The sequence below is a fragment of the Geotrypetes seraphini genome, chromosome 16 (genome assembly GCF_902459505.1).
Source record: "Geotrypetes seraphini chromosome 16, aGeoSer1.1, whole genome shotgun sequence".
NCBI classification, from domain to species: domain Eukaryota; kingdom Metazoa; phylum Chordata; class Amphibia; order Gymnophiona; family Dermophiidae; genus Geotrypetes; species Geotrypetes seraphini.
The window spans coordinates 5053068-5075852 of NC_047099.1; the positions used below are offsets into that span (position 1 = coordinate 5053068).

Consider the following 22785-nt stretch of genomic DNA (forward strand, 5'->3'; position numbering starts at 1 on the left):
CTGAGGCTATTTACATAGCCTACTGCCATTAACCAGCTCCAGGAGAGATAAGGAAGGGCTGACACTGCTTGGAGAAGGCAACCCCCCCCTGGAGAAAACAAAGGCACTTCATAAAGGGACAAGACCAAGACAAGTTTAATCTTTCCCCTCACTGCCATTTCTGGTTGTTCTTTCTCTATTTCTTCATCTTTCCTGGTTCTCCTGCTGCTAGTCTTCTTTGTCTCTTGTGTGGTGCGGTGCTTGGAGCTACAGCCCCAGCACCCTGGGGTTGTGGGTTCAAATCCCGCACTGTTCCTTGGGACCCTGGGCATGTCACTTAATCCAAATCTCCAAAACCCTTGAAAAATGTATATAACCCTTCCTATATACGGTGTTGCTTCGAATAACTTTGGCTCGCAGTTCGTTGAAAGAATACGTATTCAAAATTAATAAAACAATTTTATGAAGATTTATAAAGGAGACTCACGCCCGCTGCTAGCAAATTAGCAGTTGATAGTAAGAAACGGGATAAACATAAAATTTTTTATATGATAACAAATAAACTTGCATTATCAATCTCTAATGTCCATTTTCACCATGTGTTTTAATACATATTGTTCTGATTCCCTCTTTGGGTGATTGAAACTTATGGTGGACATATCATAAATCTACAGACGTCAATCTTTGGAACCTCTTATGATGTGTGGATCATTTCAAGTTCCCGTCTTGTGCCCACCACCTACCAATTAATATTTTTGATTTATATTTTTAATTTATGGTATTATTTGTGCAATTTATCCATTTCAGAGTATAAATGTAGTTCCTAAAAACCCTATAAATTATGTAGCAACCAGTTTTGCAATTGTTGTCATTGAAAGGCAACACTTAGCTTTAAATTTGGTGGGTCCTGCCACCATCAACGCTGATGTTTCTTGACTCCCGACGCTCTCACTTTTTACGGACGGGTCTTCTTCAGGGGAAGTTAAATGTAGGTTGCCTCTCTCAAATCGAAATGCCGTGATTTCAAACTTCTTAATCATAACCAACAGCTAAATAGTCTACCTTCCAAACTTTAGAACCGTGTGTCTCGAACTTCTTGACGAAAGGGCTATCGACTGTTTTACACGGGGTGGATGCTTTAAGGCTGTATTCTGTAATATCTTTATGCCAGCAAATTAGCATGCAAACAGAGATACCTCATTGGCGTAAAAAACCTTCCCCTCCATCCATTCCTCCAGATTCTTTTAAATTGCGAGCCAAACTTCTGGTGTTCAGGCTGCGTCAGGTTGCGACAGCTCAAAACTTTCTGCTCGTGTTCTGCCATGAAATACCAGAGCCCTGGATTCATAATGTTCATATCCCAGAAACTCTAGCACTTATCTCGCAGAACTACTGCTTCATGGTCTTCCAACTTAACACAGCCGCTATACGCAAATCTGGCCAGCCAGCGTTTCGCTGAAGCTGCATCAGGGCATTCAAGGCTGTATCCGGCTTAATCTCCCAGTGCTCCAGGTACATTAGATAGAGTGTGAGCCCGCCAGGACAGATAGGGAAAAATGCTTCCATACCTGAATAATTTCTAATCTGCATAGAATTGTAGGATATGCGGAATATAAATAAATAAATAAACTCATAAGAACCTAAGACTAGCCTTACTAGGTCAAACCAATGGTCCATCTAGCCCATCTTCATGGAGGCCAATCCAAGTCACAGGTGCCTGGCAAAAACCCAAATAGTAGCAGCATTCCTTGCTACTGTCCCATGTCTGTCTCAACAGCAGACTATGGACTTTTCCTCCAGGAACTTGTCCAAACCTTTTTTAAAACCAGCTACATTAACTGCTCTTACCACATCCTCTGGCTTAACTATTCTCTGAGTGAAAAAATATTCCCTCCTATTGGTTTTAAAAGTATTACCCTGTCTTTGGAAATCTTGATGCACTCAGGATTTTTTTTTTAGACTTTTCATAGATTTTTTTTCCCTTTACTGTATCTCTCCCTCTCTCTCTGCTCCTCTTTCTTCTCCTTGGGCTTCAGCCCTGCTCCTGATCCCTCCCCCATTCCCCACCCTGCTCTGTTTTCTTACTTTGATGGGTCGAGGGATATCTGGCTTCTTAAAGCGTAGTACAATCTGTCCAGCCACAGTCACACCGTAGAACAGGTAGTTGATGAAACCCACGTAATTGATGAGGGTATATATGTCACTCGTGACCAGCATCAGAAGAGTGGAGATGCACTGAAAAAAAAAGAGGACACGGTAAACTATGGCTACCTGGGAATATGGCATTTAGGAATGGGTGGGAGCAAATACAATGACCATGAGAGGCATGCTTCAACCAACAGAGGTCAAGAAAACAAAGATGGAGGTGGTACAGGGGATTGCTACTTTTTATGTACAGTAAAACCTTGGATTGCAAGTAACTTGGTATGCAAGTGTTTTGCAAGACAAACTAAACATTTTATTTTAACTTGATGTACAAACAAGGTCTTGCAATACGAGTACATATAGTATACACCTGTCACATCATCACAACTGAGCCGATGGTTCTCTCTCTGATGCTGCGGGAGTGTATTGACTGTTCTAAACAAGCAAAGTCTTGCAATATGAGTGCATACAGTATTTTGTTTTAAAGTTTTTGGGTTGTGGAGTTTCCGTTATTTCTTAGGGGGAAATTCGCTTTGATATACAAGTGTTTTGGATTACAAGCATGTTATCAGAATGGATTATGCTCGCAAACCAAGGTTTTACTGTATGCTTGGTAAAGGGGGAGGTGTTTGTAGGTTGGGGAGTTGGGACTTTGGTGGGGCAGGTACATTGAAGAAACCAAAGTTTGCTCGCTTGTTAATAAAGCATAGATGGACCAGCAAGAAGTTGATTGAATGAGTGAAGAGTTCATAGAGCTGGTTACGTGGATAAATAGATATTCCCTGAACAGGAGGAATGTAGAACTGAAGAGACGACTGCATTAAAGGGTGGGTGGTGGAGGGAAAAGATGGACTCACCAAAAGACAGAGTTGGACTGAAGGAAGGGTGGGCAAGAGACAGAAAGATGGCCAAGGGTTCAGGAGGAGGACAGAAAGGCTGGTTGAGAGGGACAGACCTGCAAAGTAACAGCAGTATGAGGAATCATTACTTACAGTGAAGAGCAGAGCTGGGATGGGGGTGCAACGTTTGACGTGAATCATCGCTAACACACTGGGCAACTGTCCTTCCCGAGCACCGGCAAAAAATAACCTACAAGCAACATTGGCAGGACAGCCATAGGTAAAAATGTACGCACACAGACACCCAACTACACAGGGTGCTCACAAAAACACTCTGAAAACTTGGCTCTTCTCCAAAATGCAATGACCTCTCCCTCATCGATTTACTAATTCCCTCTAAGCCCCTCTTTCTAAGCCCTTCTATTTTTCATTGTAGTTTCTTTCTATACCAATTACTGTAAACCGTGTCGAGCTCTACTTCTGTGGAGAAGATGCGGTAATCAAACTTAAGGTTTAGTTTAGTTTAAATGGTTACAAAACCAAAATTTATTGGAATATTCTTTCACCTTTGAGGCTACAGTTTCATATGCTATCTATTGATTACATACACTCGATGGGTGCCCTACCTGTTACTCGGCAAACATCAATACGATAATCGAGCTCGGACCAGATTCTCTGAAGCATATCTGGCGTGATTGCGTTTATAGCTTCAGTGATGCGTTCCTCCAGATCATCCATAGCTGTGGGTAGTGGAGGTCTTTCGTGTACCCCCAAAGGAAAAAGTCACAAACAGTAATGTCCGGTGATCTCGGGGGCCACTTGAGGAACACCTGGTCATTTTGTTGCGTTGCATTGTCTGAAGGTTGTATCCTCTGCACCAATTGCAACTTATACGGGTGAAAGTGCAAGCGATTGGGTAAGATCTTGCTCACCGTGCTTTTTGGGACTTGTATTTGCTGTCATCTTATTTATAAACATATTCCAATAAGTTCTGATTTTGTAACCATTTAAAATCATGGAGTGTTTTTATGGGCATCCTGTATACAGACATCCAATACAAAAATCTAATCACAGACCCACACACATGCACCCAACATATCCAGTGATCACGGACATAGGAGATAGCTGACCTGGAGGAAGTGAAGAGAGAGCCGTTGACTCCTCCGAAGGTGGAAAGGGCCACCGAAATGGGCATGATCCAAGACATAACACCCAGCAGCTTCTCCCCAAATGTCTAAGAGAGAGAAAAAAAAGAGAGAAACGGATGCAGAGGATCAATTTAGAAAGAGCCAGTACTTCAGTGCCTAGGTACAAATTTAGATTGTGGGCCCTCCAGAGCTGCTACTGCACAGCCATGAGCTAAAATTCAGTGTGTGGTGCAGTGGTTAGAACTACAGCCACAGCAACCTGGGGTTGTGGGTTCAAATCCCACACAGCTCCTTGTAACCCTGGGCAAGTCACTTAATCCCCCAGTGCCCCAGGTACATTAGAAGGAGTGTGAGATAAGGAAAAATGCTTGAGTACCTGACTAATTTGTAATCCGCATAGAATTGTAGGATATGCGGAATATAAATTTTAAAAAAACATTAAGGAATCATTCCTACTAAGTTACCAAAAAGAGTGCAGAAGGCAATATATTACACTCCCTTTAATAAGGTATTATGTAATCCTGTAAGGTTGGGAATTAGTTCATTCCTTGGGGAGTAATTCAGTGAAATGGGTACACTAGGAACATCTGTCACCCCCCTACTGAAGGGAGGTGACTTTCCAGAAGTTAACCAGTTCTTATGTTCTTATAAAAGGAATGGGACAACTTCCCTATGAGGGAAGGTTAAAGCGGCTAGGGTTCTTCAGCTGGAGAAGAGACGGCTCAGGGGTGATATGATAGAGGTCTATAAAATACTGAATGGAGTGGAAGGGGTGGATGTGAGTCACTTCTTTACTCTTTCCAAAAATACTAGGACTAGGGGACATGCGATGAAGCTACTAAGTAGTAGATTTAAAACAAACCAGAAAAAAATATTTCTTTACTCAATGTGTAATTAAACTCTGGATTTTTGTTGCCAGAGAATGTAGTAAAAGCAGTTAGCTTAGCAGGGTTTAAAAATGATTTGGCTCATTTTATTAAAACAAAAGTTCATAAGCTATTATTAAGATGCTTAGGGAACTCCACTGCTTACTTCTAGGGATCTGTTTTACAACTTGGGATCTAGCTAGGTATTTGGGACCTGGGTTAGCCACTGTTGAAAACAGGATACTAGACTTGATGGACCTTTGGTCTGTCCCAGTATAGCCATTCTTATGTTCTTAAAGAGAGACCCCCCCTTACCACAGCGACAGCGTTGGAGGCCAGGATCTCCTCTGGAGACATAGCTGTGATGTAGGCGATATTCGCAAACACGAACACAAAAGTGACAAGGGGAATGGAGATGAAGATAGCCCGGGGAAGATTCCTGCAGGAGAAAAGGGGGTGAACAGGATAACGAAATCATATTTTTAAAATCAAAAGCCTAAGATTTTATCCTAGAACTGAGCTTCTCGAGTCAGTCAGTGAGATTTTCAGGATATCAACAACGAATACATAAGGGATAGAAGATTGCATGGAATGGAAGTAGCGCATACAAACTCTCTCATACATATCCATTACGGATATCCTGAAAACCTGACTGACTGGGTCAAGAAGCCCTGCTCTAGGAAGTAAATCCTGCTTCCCCCCCATCCCACCCACCCCAAATAATGAAACATACTGCAGGACAGAATCATTTTTTTTATCTGATGGGGACTTAACCAGTCACAAGGACAATCTAGATCAGTGTTCTTCAACCATCGGTCCACGGTGCGATCGATGCAGCGTTATCTTCGAGCCAGCTCCCTCTTCCTAACTGATTCAGTGCACAAAGCCACGGGCATTGGCTCCTACGGGCATCCTACGTCTGAACCGGAAGCCTTCTCTCTGACGTCGCAACGTCAGAAGGAAGGCTTCCAGATGAGGCAAGGGACGTGCAATGTGCAATTAGTACTATTAGGGGGGTGGGGTGTGGGGTGGAGATTGGGTAGAGATGGGCGGGGTCTGGCCCACGACTTAGCCCAGTGTTCTTCAACCGCTGGTCCACGGACTAATGCCGGTCCATAGAATAATTTTTTTATTTCTGCCGGTCCATAGATGTAAAAAGGTTGAAAAACACTGATCTAGATGACATTCATTGACGTTACGATGCAGCCGTACACCCCTAAAAATCCTAAGTGGTTATGTCCTTGAGCGCATGCGTGTTCGATTATTGCTGTCCGCATCAAGGGACCGCCACAGGTTACAGAGGGAGGAATAAGGGTCATAGAGAATGGATATTCAAAGCACACCTGCAGAAACTGACTCCAGATACCCCCCCCCCCCAGTTTAAACAGCAACCAGTATGATATCTCTGGAATTCCCTGACGGCAATGCTAGAGTCCCCTGTTAGAGCCCAGGGGTTCAGCCGTTCCTCTGTTACCTACTTGTGAGGCTCAACGAGTTCTTCTGTAACGTAGTTCAGGAAGTTCCAGCCAGCATACGCGAAGGAGCCCTGCAGAAACGCGAGCGCAATCAGGCCGATGTCTGGCTCCTGGAAAGTCTCAAAGGCATTCTTAGGCTCCAGCCAGTAATACTCACCTACAGAGGCAGTGGGGGGGGGGGGGAGGGAGGCAGATAAACAAAATGGGGGGGGGGGAGGAGAAGGGGGAAGTGCAAGACAGACAGAGGAGGAAAAAAAAAATTAATTCTAGTTGCTTCAGTCTGGCAGCCAGGAATACCAGCAAGAGATATCACTAGCCAGTGCCACCCAGAACATGGAGGTTGCCTTACACTGACATCAATTGGAGTCACACACATGCAGACTTTTATCAAAGTATCACGGTGGGCAGTGGGAGTCATGCATCCAGTATAGCTACAAGGTCTCAAGTTTCCAGGATAAACCAGCCTCCGCCAGCCAAGTCAAGGATTTAGCATGTTCCACATTACGAGCCCAGTCAACCTCCTTCCAAAAACGTGACTCAGCAATACAAGTGCCACATGACCCAGAAAAATCCTGTCCATCAGCAAACCTGTTCTCTCTAGTCTGGAGGGACTGGGTACTGGATTTTGCTGATTTGAGAGGGAAAGGAGCCAGGGGGCTCTTCTGTACACACTGAGCTCAGCCTCCCTCTCAAGCTCTGTGTACGAGAGCAGGGTCTGGTTTTTCTGCTGGAGCATTGAGGGGTACTTCGGAGGCAGAGTTATGACCTACGGTAGGCATGTGGGATCTCTCAGAGAGAGAAAGAAACTCTTACCTTTGCAGATCTGCACTATACCCATTACGATAATGAGTGCAAGAGCTAGGAGCTTCCCAGCTGTGAAGATATCTTGAACCCTTGTTGCCCATCGCACGCTGGCACAGTTCACCCATGTGAGGAGCACTGAAAGAGATAAGAAGGCGAGACTTACATTGTCCTGGAAGTCAGAGATTTCGCCAAGATGTAAATTACACACTGTTCATTGTCCTGGGAGTGTGCCACTAGGTGGTGAGGAGGGGAAACAAGGGAATTTCCTTCACATCTAGTGGCGTGTTGTAAGGCTCCAAAGACATTGACAAAAAAGGTGGCTGAGATCCAAATAGGCTTGTGCAGCAGGATGCTTGCTGATGGGTGCACACAGTCCAAAAAATGAACAGAAGAATAGCCTTACTGGGTCAGACCAAATGGTCCATCAAGCCCAGTAGGCCGTTCTCACGGTGGCGAATCCAGGTCCCTAGTATCTGGCCAAAACCCAAGGAGTAGCAATGTTCCATGCCACCGATCCAGGGCAAACAGTGGCTTCCCCCATGTCTTTCTCAATAACAGACTATGGACTTTTCCTCCAGGAACTTGTCCAAACCTTTCTTAAAACCAGCTGCGCTATCCGCTCTTACCACATCCTCTGGCAATGCATTCCAAAGGTTAACTATCCTCTGAGTGAAAAAAAATGTTCCTCCTATTGGTTTTAAGAGTATTTTCCTGTAACTTTATCGAGTGTCCCCTAGTCTTTGTACTTTTTGACAGAGTGAAAAATCGATCCACTTGTACCTGTTCTACTCTACTCAGGATTTTGTCGACTTCAATCCTATCTCCCCTCAGCTGTCTCTTTTCCAAGCTGAAGAGCCCTAACCTTTTTAGTCTTTCCTCATACGAAAGGAGTTCCATCTCCTTTGCCATCTTGGTTGCTCTTCTTTGAACCTTTTCTAGCGCCACTATATCTTTCTTGAGATAAGGAGACCGGAATTGAGCGCAATACTCCAGATGAGGTTGCACCATGGCGCAATATAGGGGCATTATAACATTCTTAGTCTTGTTAACCATCCCTTTTTAAATAATTCCTAGCATCCAAATCTATGCAAATTCATTTCATAATGGGCAGTGCCACTTTGGAGGCCATTGATAAGGCACTGGAGACCGACAAACATTCTGTTGGGGAGGCTGTTAAAAGACAGAGATTAACGTGATGCATAAGATTTCCCTGTACATCAACACAGACTGCCGGAATACATGTTTAGATCCTCTCATCAACACCCCCCCCCCCCAGTATCTTCAATATCTTGGTTTATATGCTAACTTTAGGTGGGCTGGTGTAGTTTCAAGTTTATTTGATATATTGACTATCTTGTAGTCTAAGCGGTTTACAATTCAGTTTTAAAATATTTTTAAAAGGGTAATAAAAACAGAGACCAGAAAAAACAGCACAAGAATAAAACTTGATACGTAAGGAGGGAAGGTAATGAAATCACAATGTACAAAAACAAAGGAAGACACAAAGGGAGATAGGGGAACGAAAAAGTGGAAACTTATACACGAGAAGGAACAGATTTGATTTGAATTTGGATAGACAATCTTTCTGTCTCAGATTAGTGGGAAGGGCATTCCATAAAGCTGGAGCCACAACCGAAAATACAGTTCTATGCGTGGTGTCGTAAACGATATGGCGGACTGAAGGAATTGAAAGCAGGTTCTGTCGAGCGGATCGAAGTAATCTTAAAGTTCTGTTAGGAAGCAACAATCTATCAGTAAATGCTGGGGAAAGGTACTAATTTTGTTTTGAAAGTAAGAAGCTCAGAACCGACTCTTGTCATTAGCGGGGGAATTTCTGTACATGGCGCTGTGCGTTAGGCACTACTTCAGCGTGGAGAAGCTTACTAACAGACGCAAGGTGCAAAAACGGCAGATCCGCATGAAAACGTGCTTGTGTGCACATTTATAGATTACAGATTTATTCGTCTTGATATACCGCATCATTAAAAAAGCAATCTCCTCCTAAAACCCACAAACGTAAAACTAGCAAAAATTCCCTGATAATCCGCAACTAAAATATCCGTGTCTCCTTCATAGCAACAGATTATCACTTAACTGTTTGCATAGATCCGCACAGGAGGCCTATTGAGAGGAGGGGCACATAAATGACAGAAGATAAAGACCCGAACGGTCCATCTAGTCGGCCCATTAGTTAAACCCATTAAAAAATACATGATTAGATTAACTTGTTTCTGGGCCGTAGACTGTAAAGTCTGGTATTGTCCTAGGTTCCAAATGCTGAAGTTGCCATCCAAGGTCACTCCAGCCTATCCCACATCTACCGTAAAGCCTGGTCAGTAACATCCTCCTGTTCCATTTTGGTGGAGTTCCCATTGATGCCCACCTCAGCCCATCCTACACCAAATCACCATATATGGGACACAGCCTGTGCAAGCCTGTCCAATACCGGCCTTAGTTCTTTAATTTACATCCGTCATTTTCTAATTAGAGATCCTCTATTTTTATCCCACGCTTTTTTCAATTCCATCACCGTTTTCCTCTCCACCACTTCCCTCGGGAGGGCATTCCAGGCATCTCCCACCCTCTCCGTGGAGAAGAATTTCCTAACATTGCTCCTAAGTCTTCCTCCCCATAACCTCAAATTATGCCCTCTAGTTTGACCATTTTTTCTTCTCTGGAAAAGATTTGGTTCTAGATTAATGCCTTTCAAGAATGCTAGGAATAATCAAGAAGGGTATTACAAGCAGAACGAAAGACGTTATCCTGCCGTTGTATCGGGCGATGGTGCGCCCGCATCTGGAGTACTGCATCCAATACTGGTCGCCGTACCTAAAGAAGAATATGGCGATACTCGAGAGGGTTCAGAAGAGAGTGACATGTTTGATAAAAGGTATGGAAAATCTTTCATACGCTGAAAGATTAGAGAGACTGGGGCTTTTTTTGCTGGAGAAGCGGAGACTTAGAAGGGACATGATAGAGACTTACAAGATCACGAAGGGCATAGAGAAAGTGGAGAGGGACAGATTCTTCAAACTTTCGACAACTACAAGAACGAGAGGGCATTTAGAAAAATTGAGAGGGGACAGATTCAGAACCAATGCTAGGAAGTTCTTCTTCACCCAGAGAGTGTTGGGACCCCTGGAATGAGCTTCCAGAAGGCGTGATAGAACAGAGTACGGTATTGGGGTTCAAGAAGGGATTAGATAATTTCCTGAAGGAAAAGGGGCTAGAAGGGTATAGATAGAGGGCGACTATTCAGGTCCTGGACCTGATGGGCCGCCGCGTGAGCGGACTGCTGGGCATGATGGACCCCTGGTCTGACCCAGCGGAGGCACGTTTTATGTTCTTATAACAGCACAGTGTTATAGAATGGTGCAGATCCGTGTAGCTCCTTACGCTCAAAGTTGAGTGTGGATCCCAGCGCTAGGTACTGTCCTATAAAGAGCGCCCATCCTGGAACTCTGCCTTTTTTTTTTTTCCCAGAGCCCTGGCACTTCCCCAATTCATATTATTTTGTCTAAGATATAATTATAATATCGTAGACAAAAACAAACCAAGGGCTCCTCTTACAAAGGTGCGCTAGCGTTTTTAGTGCACGCTAGCCGAAAAACTACCACCTGCTAAAGAGGAGGCGGTAGCGGCTAGCATGTGCGGCATTTTAGCACACAGTATTCTGCACGTTAAGGCCCTTATGCGCCTTTGTAAAAGGAGCCCAAAATATAAAAATTAAAAAGCAGCACACTTTCAAATTACTGGTATATGTGATCGATGAGCTGTCCTAAAATGTAATATTACGTTACAGAAACAGTAAAATACTGACGCCTCATGGTAGCGATATTGACGAAAATGATATACACTTCTCCCTCGGTATTTGCGGGGGAAAGGGGCAGAGCCGGACCACGAATGGAGAAAAACCACAAATATCTTCTCATCCGGCTCTGACCCACCCCCACCTCCCTCCCGCCTTCCCCCCAGCATCCCGGCCATACCTGGTGGTCTAGCAAGTTTTCGGGGCAGGAGCGATCTTCCTACGCTCCTGCCCCGTGCAGATCGCCAATAGGAAATGACTGCCGTGAGTTCCCGTAGTCTCTCGGCAGCCATTTCCTATTGGCGATCTACACGGGGCAGGAGCGTAGGAACATCGCTCCTGCCCCGAAAGCCTGCTAGACCATCAGGTAAGGCTGGGATGCCAGGAGGAAGGCGCGAGAGAGATGGGAACGTTACATTACATTAGGGATTTCTATTCCGACATTACCTTGCAGTTCAAGGCACATTACAAAAGAATTATCAAGGAAGTATTACAAAAAGATCTTACTAAAAAGAGATTTGGTCATTTTCAAAGAGAGTATGAAATGAGTATGGGTATTTGTTTAGGGTAGTTGGCTTTAGTGAGAGGCGGTGTTATTTCTTGAATAGTATGGTCTTTAAATTAAGTCTCTCTCACTAGTGATTTAAATCGATTCAGGAAGCCATCTTTGTACCATGTCTCTTCCCATCTGGTTTTCATCAGGGAGATACACAACCTCACTCCATCTCGGTGAGATGATATGTTTGCTCACAGATATTGACGTCAGAGTCCAGGTCCCACGAGGCGGTGCTTAAGACTATCCAAAAAAAGCCAGCACTGTTTTTCTCTTTCTCTCTCTGTTTTCCCAGGTTGGAGAGAGAGGCTGCTCTGGGAGCCAAGCAGAGGGCGTCCAATCTTCCTGGCAGCTTCCCCGGCCTATACGAAAACAACCCCTCTCTCAGGGTGTCTGATCCGCCCTAGCAAGGACTGGAAATGCAATCCTTCACAAACAGCAACCTTAGACTGACCTACACACACAGAACTCCTAACCCTACGCAGAAAGTCATCCAGAAAAGAGATCTTTCCAAAACTAGCTTTGTACAGTGCGTGGAAAGATTAATCACAGAGTGGCAGGCACCCAAAAAACATACACACACACACTGAAATGAGCCTTATTATCAAGGAGAGACATCACACACCCACACGCACACATTCAAACCCATGAAGCATTGAAATGCAAAATGAACCTGGGGAAGAAATGTATTACCTTCTGTCACTCATTAAGTGGGTGAGTTGGGGGTGTAGGTGGGGGGGGAAACTGTGGGGTAATTTTGTGAGAGTCTAGGTTGTAAGAACCAACAGCTGGACTCAAGTTGTTTTGCCCGTTTTGCATTTTTGGGGATTTGGGTCACTGTTATTGTAAACCTTTGTATCGGTGTCTGTGTGCTTGACTTGTTCATTTGAATAAATTGTTTGAGAAAAAAAAAAAAGCGCATAGCATCAGGCAGACAGCTCAAAAACAAAAAACGTACATGGATCACGTGACAGGGCTCCTGTGGCCACCAGAGGAAAAAGGAGATGAGAAAAACAAGGACTGGTGTCTTGTAGCCTATGTTCTACCTGTCATTTCCTGTAAGAGACGGTACATAGATGAAAGCGCGCGGGACAATCGCACGCGGACAAAGGAGCTCAGACAGATGTGCGCAGGACGTTAGCACGCCAGATTAAATTTAAAGCACTCCGAAGGGGTGTGTGGGGGGAATCCCCCCGATTACTTAGAAGTGTTGGTGCTGCCGTTAGTAAAGTGTAATTTTTCCCTGTTTTAGGGAAAAATTACAATTTCCTCTCTAAGTGTGGGGGGGGAGGGGTTCTCCCCACCCCAACCCAACAGCAACGCCAACACTTCTAAGTAAACTGGGGGGGGGTATTCTTCCCCCGTACTCCCCTTCGGAGCGCTTTAAATTTAACTTTTAATCCTGCGCGCATTTGTCTGAGCTCATTTGTCCCACGCGCTTTAGTCCCGTCACCGTAAGAGATAGGGGGGTCCTTAACATTTTACCCAGGAGGACATGGCCTATATAAGGAATTCTCCTAGGACAAGCAGGATGAGTCAGCCACATATGGGTGTTGTCCCAACAGCTTCCAATTTGCAGATAAGCTCTCCAATAGCTCAGAGAGATTTTTTTTTTTTCTTTCTCTGAGCACGTGCAGTGCCCGGGCCCCACTGGGCATGCCCGAGCCCTACCCATTTCCCCCTGCTTTCCCCTAATCCCCAGTCTTTAGTTTCCGCCCGTTCCCATCGGTCAGATTATCTACAGCTCTCCATTACAACTTTTCTGCTCATCACCTTGACGATGCCTGAATTAGAGAATGACACGGGGAAAAAATCTGTCCCCGTCACTGCCCTGTCCCCGGCCCACCGTCCCCTTCACCGCCCCATCACCACCATTCCCTTCACAGCCCCATCACCGTCACTGCCATCCCCTTCACTACCCCGTCACCATCCCCGCAGCATCCATATAAGCCTTAGTACTGTAATATTTAGCTTATTCCTTTCTTATAAATCAAAGTTCTGGCTGCTGAACTAGAGAAAGAGATGTTCAGCTGGCAGGGCTTTGTTTATAAATTTTTATCAACACAACTAATATACTACTTTATCCTAAAGCAAAAAAAAAAAAAGAAAATAAATAGAATTTTTTTTCTACCTTTGTTGTCTGGTTTCTGCTTTCCACATCTTCTCATTCAATTCCTTCCATCCACTGTGTGTCTTCTCTCTGCATCTTCCATTTGCTGTTACTGTGCTTCTCCCTTCACCCCCCCCCCCAATTGGTCTAGCACCCATCTTCTTCCCTCTGCTCCCCCATAGTCTGGCATCTGTCTTCTTCCCTTCCAGCGTCTTCTCCCCACTCTGTCTTCCACATTTCCCTTCAGGGTCTGTTCCTCTCTACCCTCTTTCAATGTCTGTTCTATTCCTTTCCACCATCACCATTCCCTCCCTCCTTTACCATCTGTTCCTTTCTACCACCCTTCAGCTCCTCTCGCGTGGCCTATCTATCTACCTCCCTCCCTCTTATTTTTGTGGCACGTTACAATGTAATTTGTGCAAGCCGCTGGAGCCTGCGAGCTCGGTCCCTGTCCCATCCCCACAAACCATCTCGCTTCTGTATTCCTATTTTCCCCATTTCTAATATCTCCCCTATGTATCTGGCATTGCCCCCCCCCCCCGTGTCCATATACCATCCCCATGGCATGTCCCCTTTATGTCTCTGTCCCTATGCCCCCATGCACATAATTTCCCCTCTTTCTGTTACCTTCCTGTGTCCAGATTTCCCCTATCTTCCTCTTCCATACCAGTGTGTCTCTTCTTTTCAACCCCATCTAGCTTCTTTCCCTCTTTCTTCCCCCTCCCTGCTTCCAGCATCTGGCTCACCTGCCTGCACTCCCCTTTCTTTCCTGCTGTGGGTTTCTTTCTTTCCCTCTTCATCCCCTTGGCCCAGAATCTTTTTCCCTTTCACTCCCTCCTTCCTAGTGTGAGCCGGGAACACTCCTCCACCTCACCTTATATTCCGAGTTTGCCGGCTTTCTTTTTCGCCGAGCCGCACACTTTCAAAAAGCCGCGCACACGCGGCTGCTCAGTTGTTCAATCTTCTGCTCTGACGCAACCACGGTGCGGTGAATGGCCTTGTCCCCGCAGCGACTACTATTTTTCCCCGTTTCGGCGGGTTACCTGCGGCTACTCGCGGCTAGCCGCAGGTAACAACCACAATGTCATTCTCTAGCCTGAATCATCAAAGAAATACCTGGGATGCAGGAGAAGGATGAATGCACTGGACCCTTATGAATTGTGCGTCCACTGATTGGATCTGGAGCAAGAGGTTCCATGTTGCTTGCATTGTGCGCACATGTCTTCGTGAGCATGCAAGCTGAACCCCCCTGCTTACATTGTGCCTGCCTGTATCCGCACGCACATAAGCCGAACCAGCCTCCTGGAATTGTGCCCACCTGGTTTCGTTACTGGCTAATTGAAAGAGAAAGCAATGAGACCATAATTCTCCAAAGGAGAAAACTCTGGGTCTTGAGACTCTCTTCTTGGCTGTAGGAGCTGTTTGTCTGGGTCTCGCCTTTCGTGGTTCAGTAACAGAGGTACCCGGCCCTCCAGCTCTCAATTTCTCAAGAGCAGAGGTTCAGATCCTAACCCCTGGTCAACTGGCCAGAGGAGTTTGTTTTCCTTCTATCAGATAACTGGAAACAGACTGGGCGTGAAGGGGAAGGAGGAAAACAGGCAGAAGGGAGCAGACTAGGAAAGAGCAACAGAGAGGAAGGGACAGCAAGGAGCCGGAAAGAGGCTTCGCTATGACTGACGTACAGACACTACAACAAGTGAGATTAACAGGGGTTGTTTACATATTTAGAAAGAGACTCATCGTCTGAAAAGCAGCCTCCCCACTCCCTCGCACATATGACCTGAGAAGCCCCACACTTGTCCTGGAATACAGCAGATGCATGCAACCCACGTCTGCATCACAGGCCCCCAGATAGGGTTACCATATGACTCCAGAAAAAGGAGGGAGAATTGAGACATCCGGGTTTTATTTCCATTGCTTTCAGAGGAAATAAAGCCCAAATGTCTCAATCCGTCCTCCTTTTTCTGGAGCCATATGGTAACTCTACATAAACAAATACCAGAACATACTCTTATTTGACTATCTTTACCGCTGGAATTGTCTATAGCAGTGGTTCCCAACCCTGTCCTGGAGGAACACCAGGCCAGTCAGGTTTTCAGGATAGCCCTAATGAATATGTATGGAGCAGATGTGCATGCCTGGCACCTCAATTATATGCTGATCTCTCTCATGCATATTCATTAGGGCGATCCTGAAAATCTGACTGGCCTGGTGGTCCTCCAGGACAGGGTTGGGAACCACTGGTCTATAGCCTATGTCTGGCTTCCTCTTGTGCAAACAACCTTGGGTGAATCTCTTCACAAAGTTAGTAGACAAAACCAAATAAATAAACATAGCTCCCCACTACCAGCACTGGATCAACCTATCAGGAGAATTGGGATCTAATTAGCTACCCTTTTGCTATATGGATACAAGTGAGCTGTTTAGCCGCATTTTCAGTCCGATTCTATCCATATAAGTGGCCAAAAACTGATCTCCCAGTGCACATGTAACTCTGATTGAATATCAGCCCCGGTACTGTTAAGAACATAAGAATAGTCTTACTGGGTCAGACCAATGGTCCATCAGGCCCAGTAGCCCGTTCTCACGGTGGCCAATCCAGGTCACTAGTACCTGGCCAAAACCCAAGGAGTACAATATTCCATGCTACCGATCCAGGGCAAGCAGTGGCTTCCCCCATGTCTTTCTCAATAACAGACTACGGACTTTTCCTCCAGGAACTTGTCCAAACCTTTCTTAAAACCAGCTTACCTTTTTCCTCATTTTGTGTTGCATAGACCATCAAGAGAAACTAGAAACTTCTACTTATCCCAAAATTAATGGGTGTAGATATAAGACCTTCTTAGATAGGACCCTGGCAACAATCTTGGTTAGGTAAATGTATTCAGCAAGCTATGTTATCCTATTGTAGTTTTTGGAAATTAATTAAGACCACTTTGTTTGATAAGTTTATTACTTGGTGAGTTTTATTATTGAAATTCTATTTTACAAATATCTGTATTATTGTTTTTCGCTGATTGTCCAGCTCTATTTAGTGTAAACCACCTAGAACTTTTGGTTATGGCGGTATAAAAGAATAAAGTTATTATTTCTTCTGCCTGTTCATGCTCTTAGTCTACAGACATCAGCAGGGGTTAAACATGCGCAGACACTTTTCTGGCATCGTTTGGAAAGGGAAAAAGGAGCGCTCCAGCTTATTCCAACCCTGAAAATCTAAAGTCCAGAGACTGAAAACTGTACCCTATACTTCCCATCGCTGCTGGTACTTATAAAATCACACATACAAAGGGTTACCATATGGCTCCAGAAAAAAATAGGACGGATTGAGACATCCGAGTTTTACTTCCATTGCTTTCAATGCCGTATGGTAACCCTATAAGACGGGGCCAGAGAGGAAACCGTGTCGCTTTATTTCAACATTATTTTTCCCAGCTGACCTCTTTGTGGGATACTTCGACAGCACAACTAGAACTGGCCATGCCATGAATGGTTCCCGAAGCTAAGAAAGGGGCCTAGAGAAACCCACTTCCACTTCCTCCTCCCCAGGACGATTTCTCTATACAGGCAGTCCCTGAGTTACAGACGCTCGACTTAAGTATGACTCATACTTAAGAACACGGGTGCGGCTTCATTTGATTTCACTGAGCAGTCTTTCCAGTGGCATAAACTCTTAGACTTCTCCTGCAGCAGATTCAGGAATGATGAAGGGCCACATTAAGAACATGCTGTCCCTTAGAGGGAACATTGGTAGGGACAGTTGGCCCTTTTGTCAGCTGGGAGCAGAGGGAAGCAGTAAGAATCCTAAAATCTACACGTTCTGACTTACAAACAAATCAGACTTAAGAACAGCTTTTCAATCCAATCCTTGGTTTTATATCGACTCGGTTAACAAAAATATTCACAAAACATGGAAAGGTATTAGATAAGACCTCGTCCTCTATAATCATTAGATTAAAGTAGAGGAATCGGTCAGAAATTTCTGAAACAAATAGGTTTTCAATACTTTTCAACAGATTGATAAGTGAGAAAGAAGTCTAACTTCTGAAGGGAGCTCATTCCAAATTTTTGTGAACAAAAAGATCGGCAAAAATTGCCCATAGTTTTAATTCCCTTAGATGTAGGAAGCTTATACAGTATTCCCCCGTGAATTCATGGTTTGCGAATCGCGGACTGCTCCGATCGCCTCTTCCTGTAGTAAAGTCAGGCTACACCAATCAGAAGCTGCCTGACTTTAGTAAAGGAAGAGGCGGTCGGAACAGACCCCAAGTGATTTTCTTCACCCGCAGGCACTCCAGCTGCCCTCTCCTGCCTTTTGACAGGCAAAACACCGTCTTTGCGGTTTTTCGAAATCCACGGGGGTTCCTGGAATGGAACCCCCGCGAATTTCAGGGGAGTATTGTATTTTTGAGTTCTCCTAAAATTAGAAGGCTCACTGGAATTAAAAAAAAGACAGGAACCAAGGGCGAGAAAATCCCATGCAAAGTTTTAAATATCACACTAGCACATTTAAAAACGTAACTCGTTCTTAACCCGGGGACTGCCTCTGTACCAAGGCCTGCTGCTTTCTGTTCAGAACTTCTTCCTTTGCCTACCTACCCATCAGGACTTTCACAGGAACTGCCAGAGAGAGAGAGCTACAGAAGTGTGTGTGTGTTTGGGTTCTTTCCACAACCAGGGAAATTGACAGATGTTGAAGGATGTGCAAGTTCTCATTCAGCGAATCTCTTGTTCTTTCTGTGTGAGCCTCTGTTGCTCTGCTCTCACATATGTCACTATGGCTCTCCCTGCCTTCAGCGTCCCTCGGTCTCAATGCCACTCTCCTTGAATGTCCCTGAAGCAGATTTGGAAACCTTTCTTGGCAGGGCCATCTGTACAATCCTCCCTCTCTCCTTGACTACTTTAATTTGTTGATCTCGGTCCTATGAAACTTGGAGAACACCTTCCACCTCTCCGAGTGCGTCACACAGCGATAAGGAGTAACCCTAAAGACCAAGCAAAGGTCAGCCAGCCGGAATCTTATCAAAAGTCTTGGTGTTAACCAACTTAGTGAGGACTAGCACTAAACCCATGGGCTCATGTAAACACCAGAGGCCAGCAGGTGTCCTAGTGCCTCCCCCCCCTCTCAGTTTCAGAAGCCAGAATCTCAGTGACCCAGGAAGCCAGTTCAGGCTGCAACCCATGATTCACATGACAAACTCTGGACCAGCCGTAATCCACCAAGACTGTTGTATGCTATCACTTCTCATTTCTAGCTCACGACCACAACCACTGCACTACAGATACGGGAAACGTCCCTGCGCGCTAAAGGTTACAGTCACGACAGAATCAAAAGGAGGTTTTAGAAATGGGATTGTTGCAACATAACTTTAAATCAGGCTAACACAAGGGTAAACCTTTCAATTCATTTGCAAGGCAATAGCTACTCTCCCCTTCACCCTAAGAATTAAACTGAGCTATCATGAACCCCCCCCAACCTCACCCCTCCCACCAGGGCTGCCCAAACAGGTGGTGGAGACAGAGAAGGCGTCTGAATTCAAGAAAGCCTGGGATAGGCACGTGTAGGGTTACCAGATCTTACGTATGTAAAATCCGGACCCATAGACCCGCCCTGTTCCACCCATGCCACCCAACCTCTCACCCCCCAGCCCCGCCCCCTCAGCCTTCTCATCTTGGTCGGGAGGGCATCCGCACATGCCTGGAGACCCCTCCCGATGCGATCTGCTTTTCAAAACCTGGACAAAGTGCCGGGTTTTGAAAAGCCATCCGGACGCCCGGATATACCCTCTAAAAAGAAGGCATGTCTGGGTAAATCCAGATGGCTGGTAACCCTAGGCACGTGGGATCTCTTAGAGAGAGGAAGAGATAATGGTTACTGCGGATGGGCAGACTGGATGGGCCTTTTTCACCTTTCCATGTCCAGCTCCCTCTTTGTCTCCTTCCCCTTGGTAATCATCCTCATCCTCACTAAGATTACAATATTTCATTCATTCAATTCTCTATACCGTTCTCCTAAGGGAGCTCAGATCGGTACTCGAGCGTTTTTCCCTATAGTCGGCCATTAAAGAATTCTGTTTAAATAAATAAACCCTGACACTTCATCTGAAATCTTCATTCCCAGGGGGGGGGGGGACACTTCTCCGTCCTCAGGAGGTCTGGCTTAACCTTTGTTTTTCTTGTCTTTTCCTTGCTATCTGCACTCTCGTGATTTCCTGACTCAGCACTGAATAATCAACTAAGACAGGAATAATAAAACCAGAACGCAGCGGCTGGGATTGCACAATCCTCTTCCCCACTCTTCCCTTCGGTCTCTGTGTCTCCCACCCCCCCTTGGAAACCATAAGCTGAACTGGCTTAAACAAGTTCTGCTTTGGGCTCAGCACTCACTCTGTGGGGCTGCGATTAATTGTTCTTAGATAACGAGGGAAAAATCCAGAAAAACACCTCACCCCCTTCATTGCACCAGGACTGATGCATTCCTGCCTCAGAAGTGAAAAGTGTAGTTACTTACCTGTAACGTAGGTTCTCCGTGGACAGCAGGATACGTGGCCGACTCATCCTGCTTGTCCTAGGAGAATTGATTGTTTATAAGGACAGGGTTACCAGACGTCGGGAAAAACCCGGACATGTCCTCTTTTTAGAGGACTATCCGGGCTCCCTGACGGACTTTTCAAAACTTGGCATTTGTCCGGGTTTTGGAAAGCCCCGACGAGCTGCGGCCGCATCTTGAGGGCCTCTGAGCATGCGCAGATGATGTCAAACACATCCGCGCATGCTCCGGGCCCTCCAGACGTGGCTGGAGCTTGTCCAGAAGAGGAGGATTTGTGAGATCGGGGCTTGGGGCAGAATGGGGCAGCATGGGAAAGAGCTGGAGGCGGAACAGGACGAGGTTATGTGCCTGGGGTTTCCTGGAGAAAAGTCTGGAACATGAGGACAGAAAAACTGATCCGCAACCACTGCTCTCCCACCCTCTTGAGACAATTTTTGCAAGTTTAATGATTTTTTGATATATCGCTTATCGTAATACTAAGCAATTATACAAACTATTTAAAATCAGGATACACAACAAAAGTACATATTGACAAATACAAAGACAGAACGGACTGACATGGTACAAAAGGACTATGGGTGAACTACAGTAAGTTAAAGTAAAGGAGAGAGAACGAAAAAGGATAAAACAATGGGAGCAGAAAGGAAGTTTTGGGAGGATGATCTGAGAGTTCTAAGTGGAGTATGAGGAAGTGAAGGACGGTTCTCTGGATTTAAGTGTCTGGTATCTCTTCCTCCATCCCCCTACCAACTGTGAGGCAGTGGTATAGTCCAGCATCTATCCCTCAAGGAGTCCGAAGGTAGACCGAACCGGGATTTTGGTACCTAGTATCACCAACACCCTGGACATAGGTTGAGCTGGCCCTACAGGGTAGGAATTAAACATCCTTGGGCACAGAACACACCTGAATTTCACCCCCCAAAGTCTGATACTCAAGTGTCACAAACATTACCACAAACAAGGGGGTGAGCGTGTATTGCACTTCTCCCTCCGGATTTGCAATTTCAGCAATCACGGTTTCGATTATTTGCGATTTTTAGCTTGCTGGCTCCTCGCCAAAATTACGTCAGCTTGCGTAGAGAAATCGCTGATTCCAAGCGTTTACAGAGAAAATTGCTGATTCCCAGCACTTTTGCCTCTCCTTCAGGAACAGGCCAGGTCTCCCGCCATGTTATTTGCGGTTTCACCATATTCATGATGGTTTTTAGTAGAAAACAGCGAATAACATATGAAAAAGTTATTTGCGGGTCTGTTAATCCCCTATCACAGCGAATACGGAGGGAGAAGTGCAGAACCATTTGAATTAACAGCCCCCCCCCCCCCGCCCCCCCAGGAGCGGATTCTGCTGATCATAAATGCAGGTACTCACACAGACAGACGGCAGCAAGCAACCTGAGGCCAGCCAGGGGAGCAAAGCATGTTGGGAAGAGTGGCTGCAAGACGTAGTTAGAGAACGTGAGGGCAATGACTGCTTGGTTGGTGGGATAAATCACTAGGACAGCAATCCACAGCCTCAGAAACCTGTGAAATACAAGGAGAAAGGCCATAAGAATAGCCATACTGGGTCAGTCTGATGTCCATCCGGTCCAGTATCCAGGTCACAAGCACAGGAAAACTTGGATTGCAAGTAACTTGGTTTGCAAGTGTTTTGCAAGACAAGCAAAACATTTGATAACATTTTAACTTGATATACAAGTAATGTCTTGCAATACGAGTACATACAGTATACACGCGTCACATCATCATAACTGAGCCGATGGTTCTTCTCTCTCTGATGCTGTGGGAGTGTAGTGACTATTCTAAACGAGCAAAGTCTTGCAATACGAGTACGTATAGTATTTTGTATTAAAGTTTTTGGGTTGTGGAACGAATCGTCCAAGTTTCCATTATTTCCTCTGGGGAAATTCGCTTTGATATGAGTGTTTTGGATTACAAGCATGCTTCCGGAACTAATTATGCTCACAAACCAAGGTTTGGCTGAACCTGGAAGAGAACCAAATAGTAGCAAGATATCCATGTTACCTATGTCAGGGCAAGCAGAGGCTTCCCCCGTGCATTAAGTACCCAGCATGACTGGTTACCTTAGGAGTCTGCTGGGAGGGCAATGGGAAGGGAGACTGAATTCAATTTGTTCCAGAAATAACGTAAAAGTGTGTGGGAGAGGCATATGAAAAAAAAAAAAAAGCAACATTCTCCCATAATGTGGAGAAACCACATTCATTAAAGTCACACTGTGCAAGGCTGGCCCTGTCTAAGGAGGGCCAGACATATTGTGGAAGTGAAACACCCAAGCTCCGGGGAAGGGAAAAAAATGACAGGTTAATCTTGCCACAAGAATTTGCAGCAGAACTGTGTCACTAGGGCAATCTCACTGGGGAGTTGGATAATAGAAATAAAAAAGCATGAACTGTAGCCTTAGAAACCTGTGGCAGGCACAAGAAAGCAAGCCCCAGCGATTCGGATTTAGTTCAGACTTTTTCATTGCTTGCTAAGTACAGTGGATATCCTTCT

General features: G+C 45.3%; 1 protein-coding gene across 2 annotated transcripts in view; it reads right to left on the reverse strand.

Annotated features, from left to right (window-relative positions):
* The window catches only part of SLC7A8 (solute carrier family 7 member 8), a 47312-nt gene that overhangs the window by 15168 nt on the left and 9359 nt on the right, over window positions 1-22785 (reverse strand). The window contains exons 4-10 of one of the 2 annotated variants that reach the window (XM_033924528.1): window positions 21644-21795; window positions 7266-7391; window positions 6456-6609; window positions 5293-5416; window positions 4094-4197; window positions 3117-3213; window positions 2065-2214 (exon numbers count right to left, since the gene is read on the reverse strand). In XM_033924528.1, coding sequence (XP_033780419.1) covers window positions 2065-2214; window positions 3117-3213; window positions 4094-4197; window positions 5293-5416; window positions 6456-6609; window positions 7266-7391; window positions 21644-21795 — 907 coding nt within the window. Of the gene's footprint in view, window positions 1-2064; window positions 2215-3116; window positions 3214-4093; window positions 4198-5292; window positions 5417-6455; window positions 6610-7265; window positions 7392-21643; window positions 21796-22785 lie in introns of those variants that run through there. The other variant, XM_033924529.1, reaches the window with a different exon arrangement.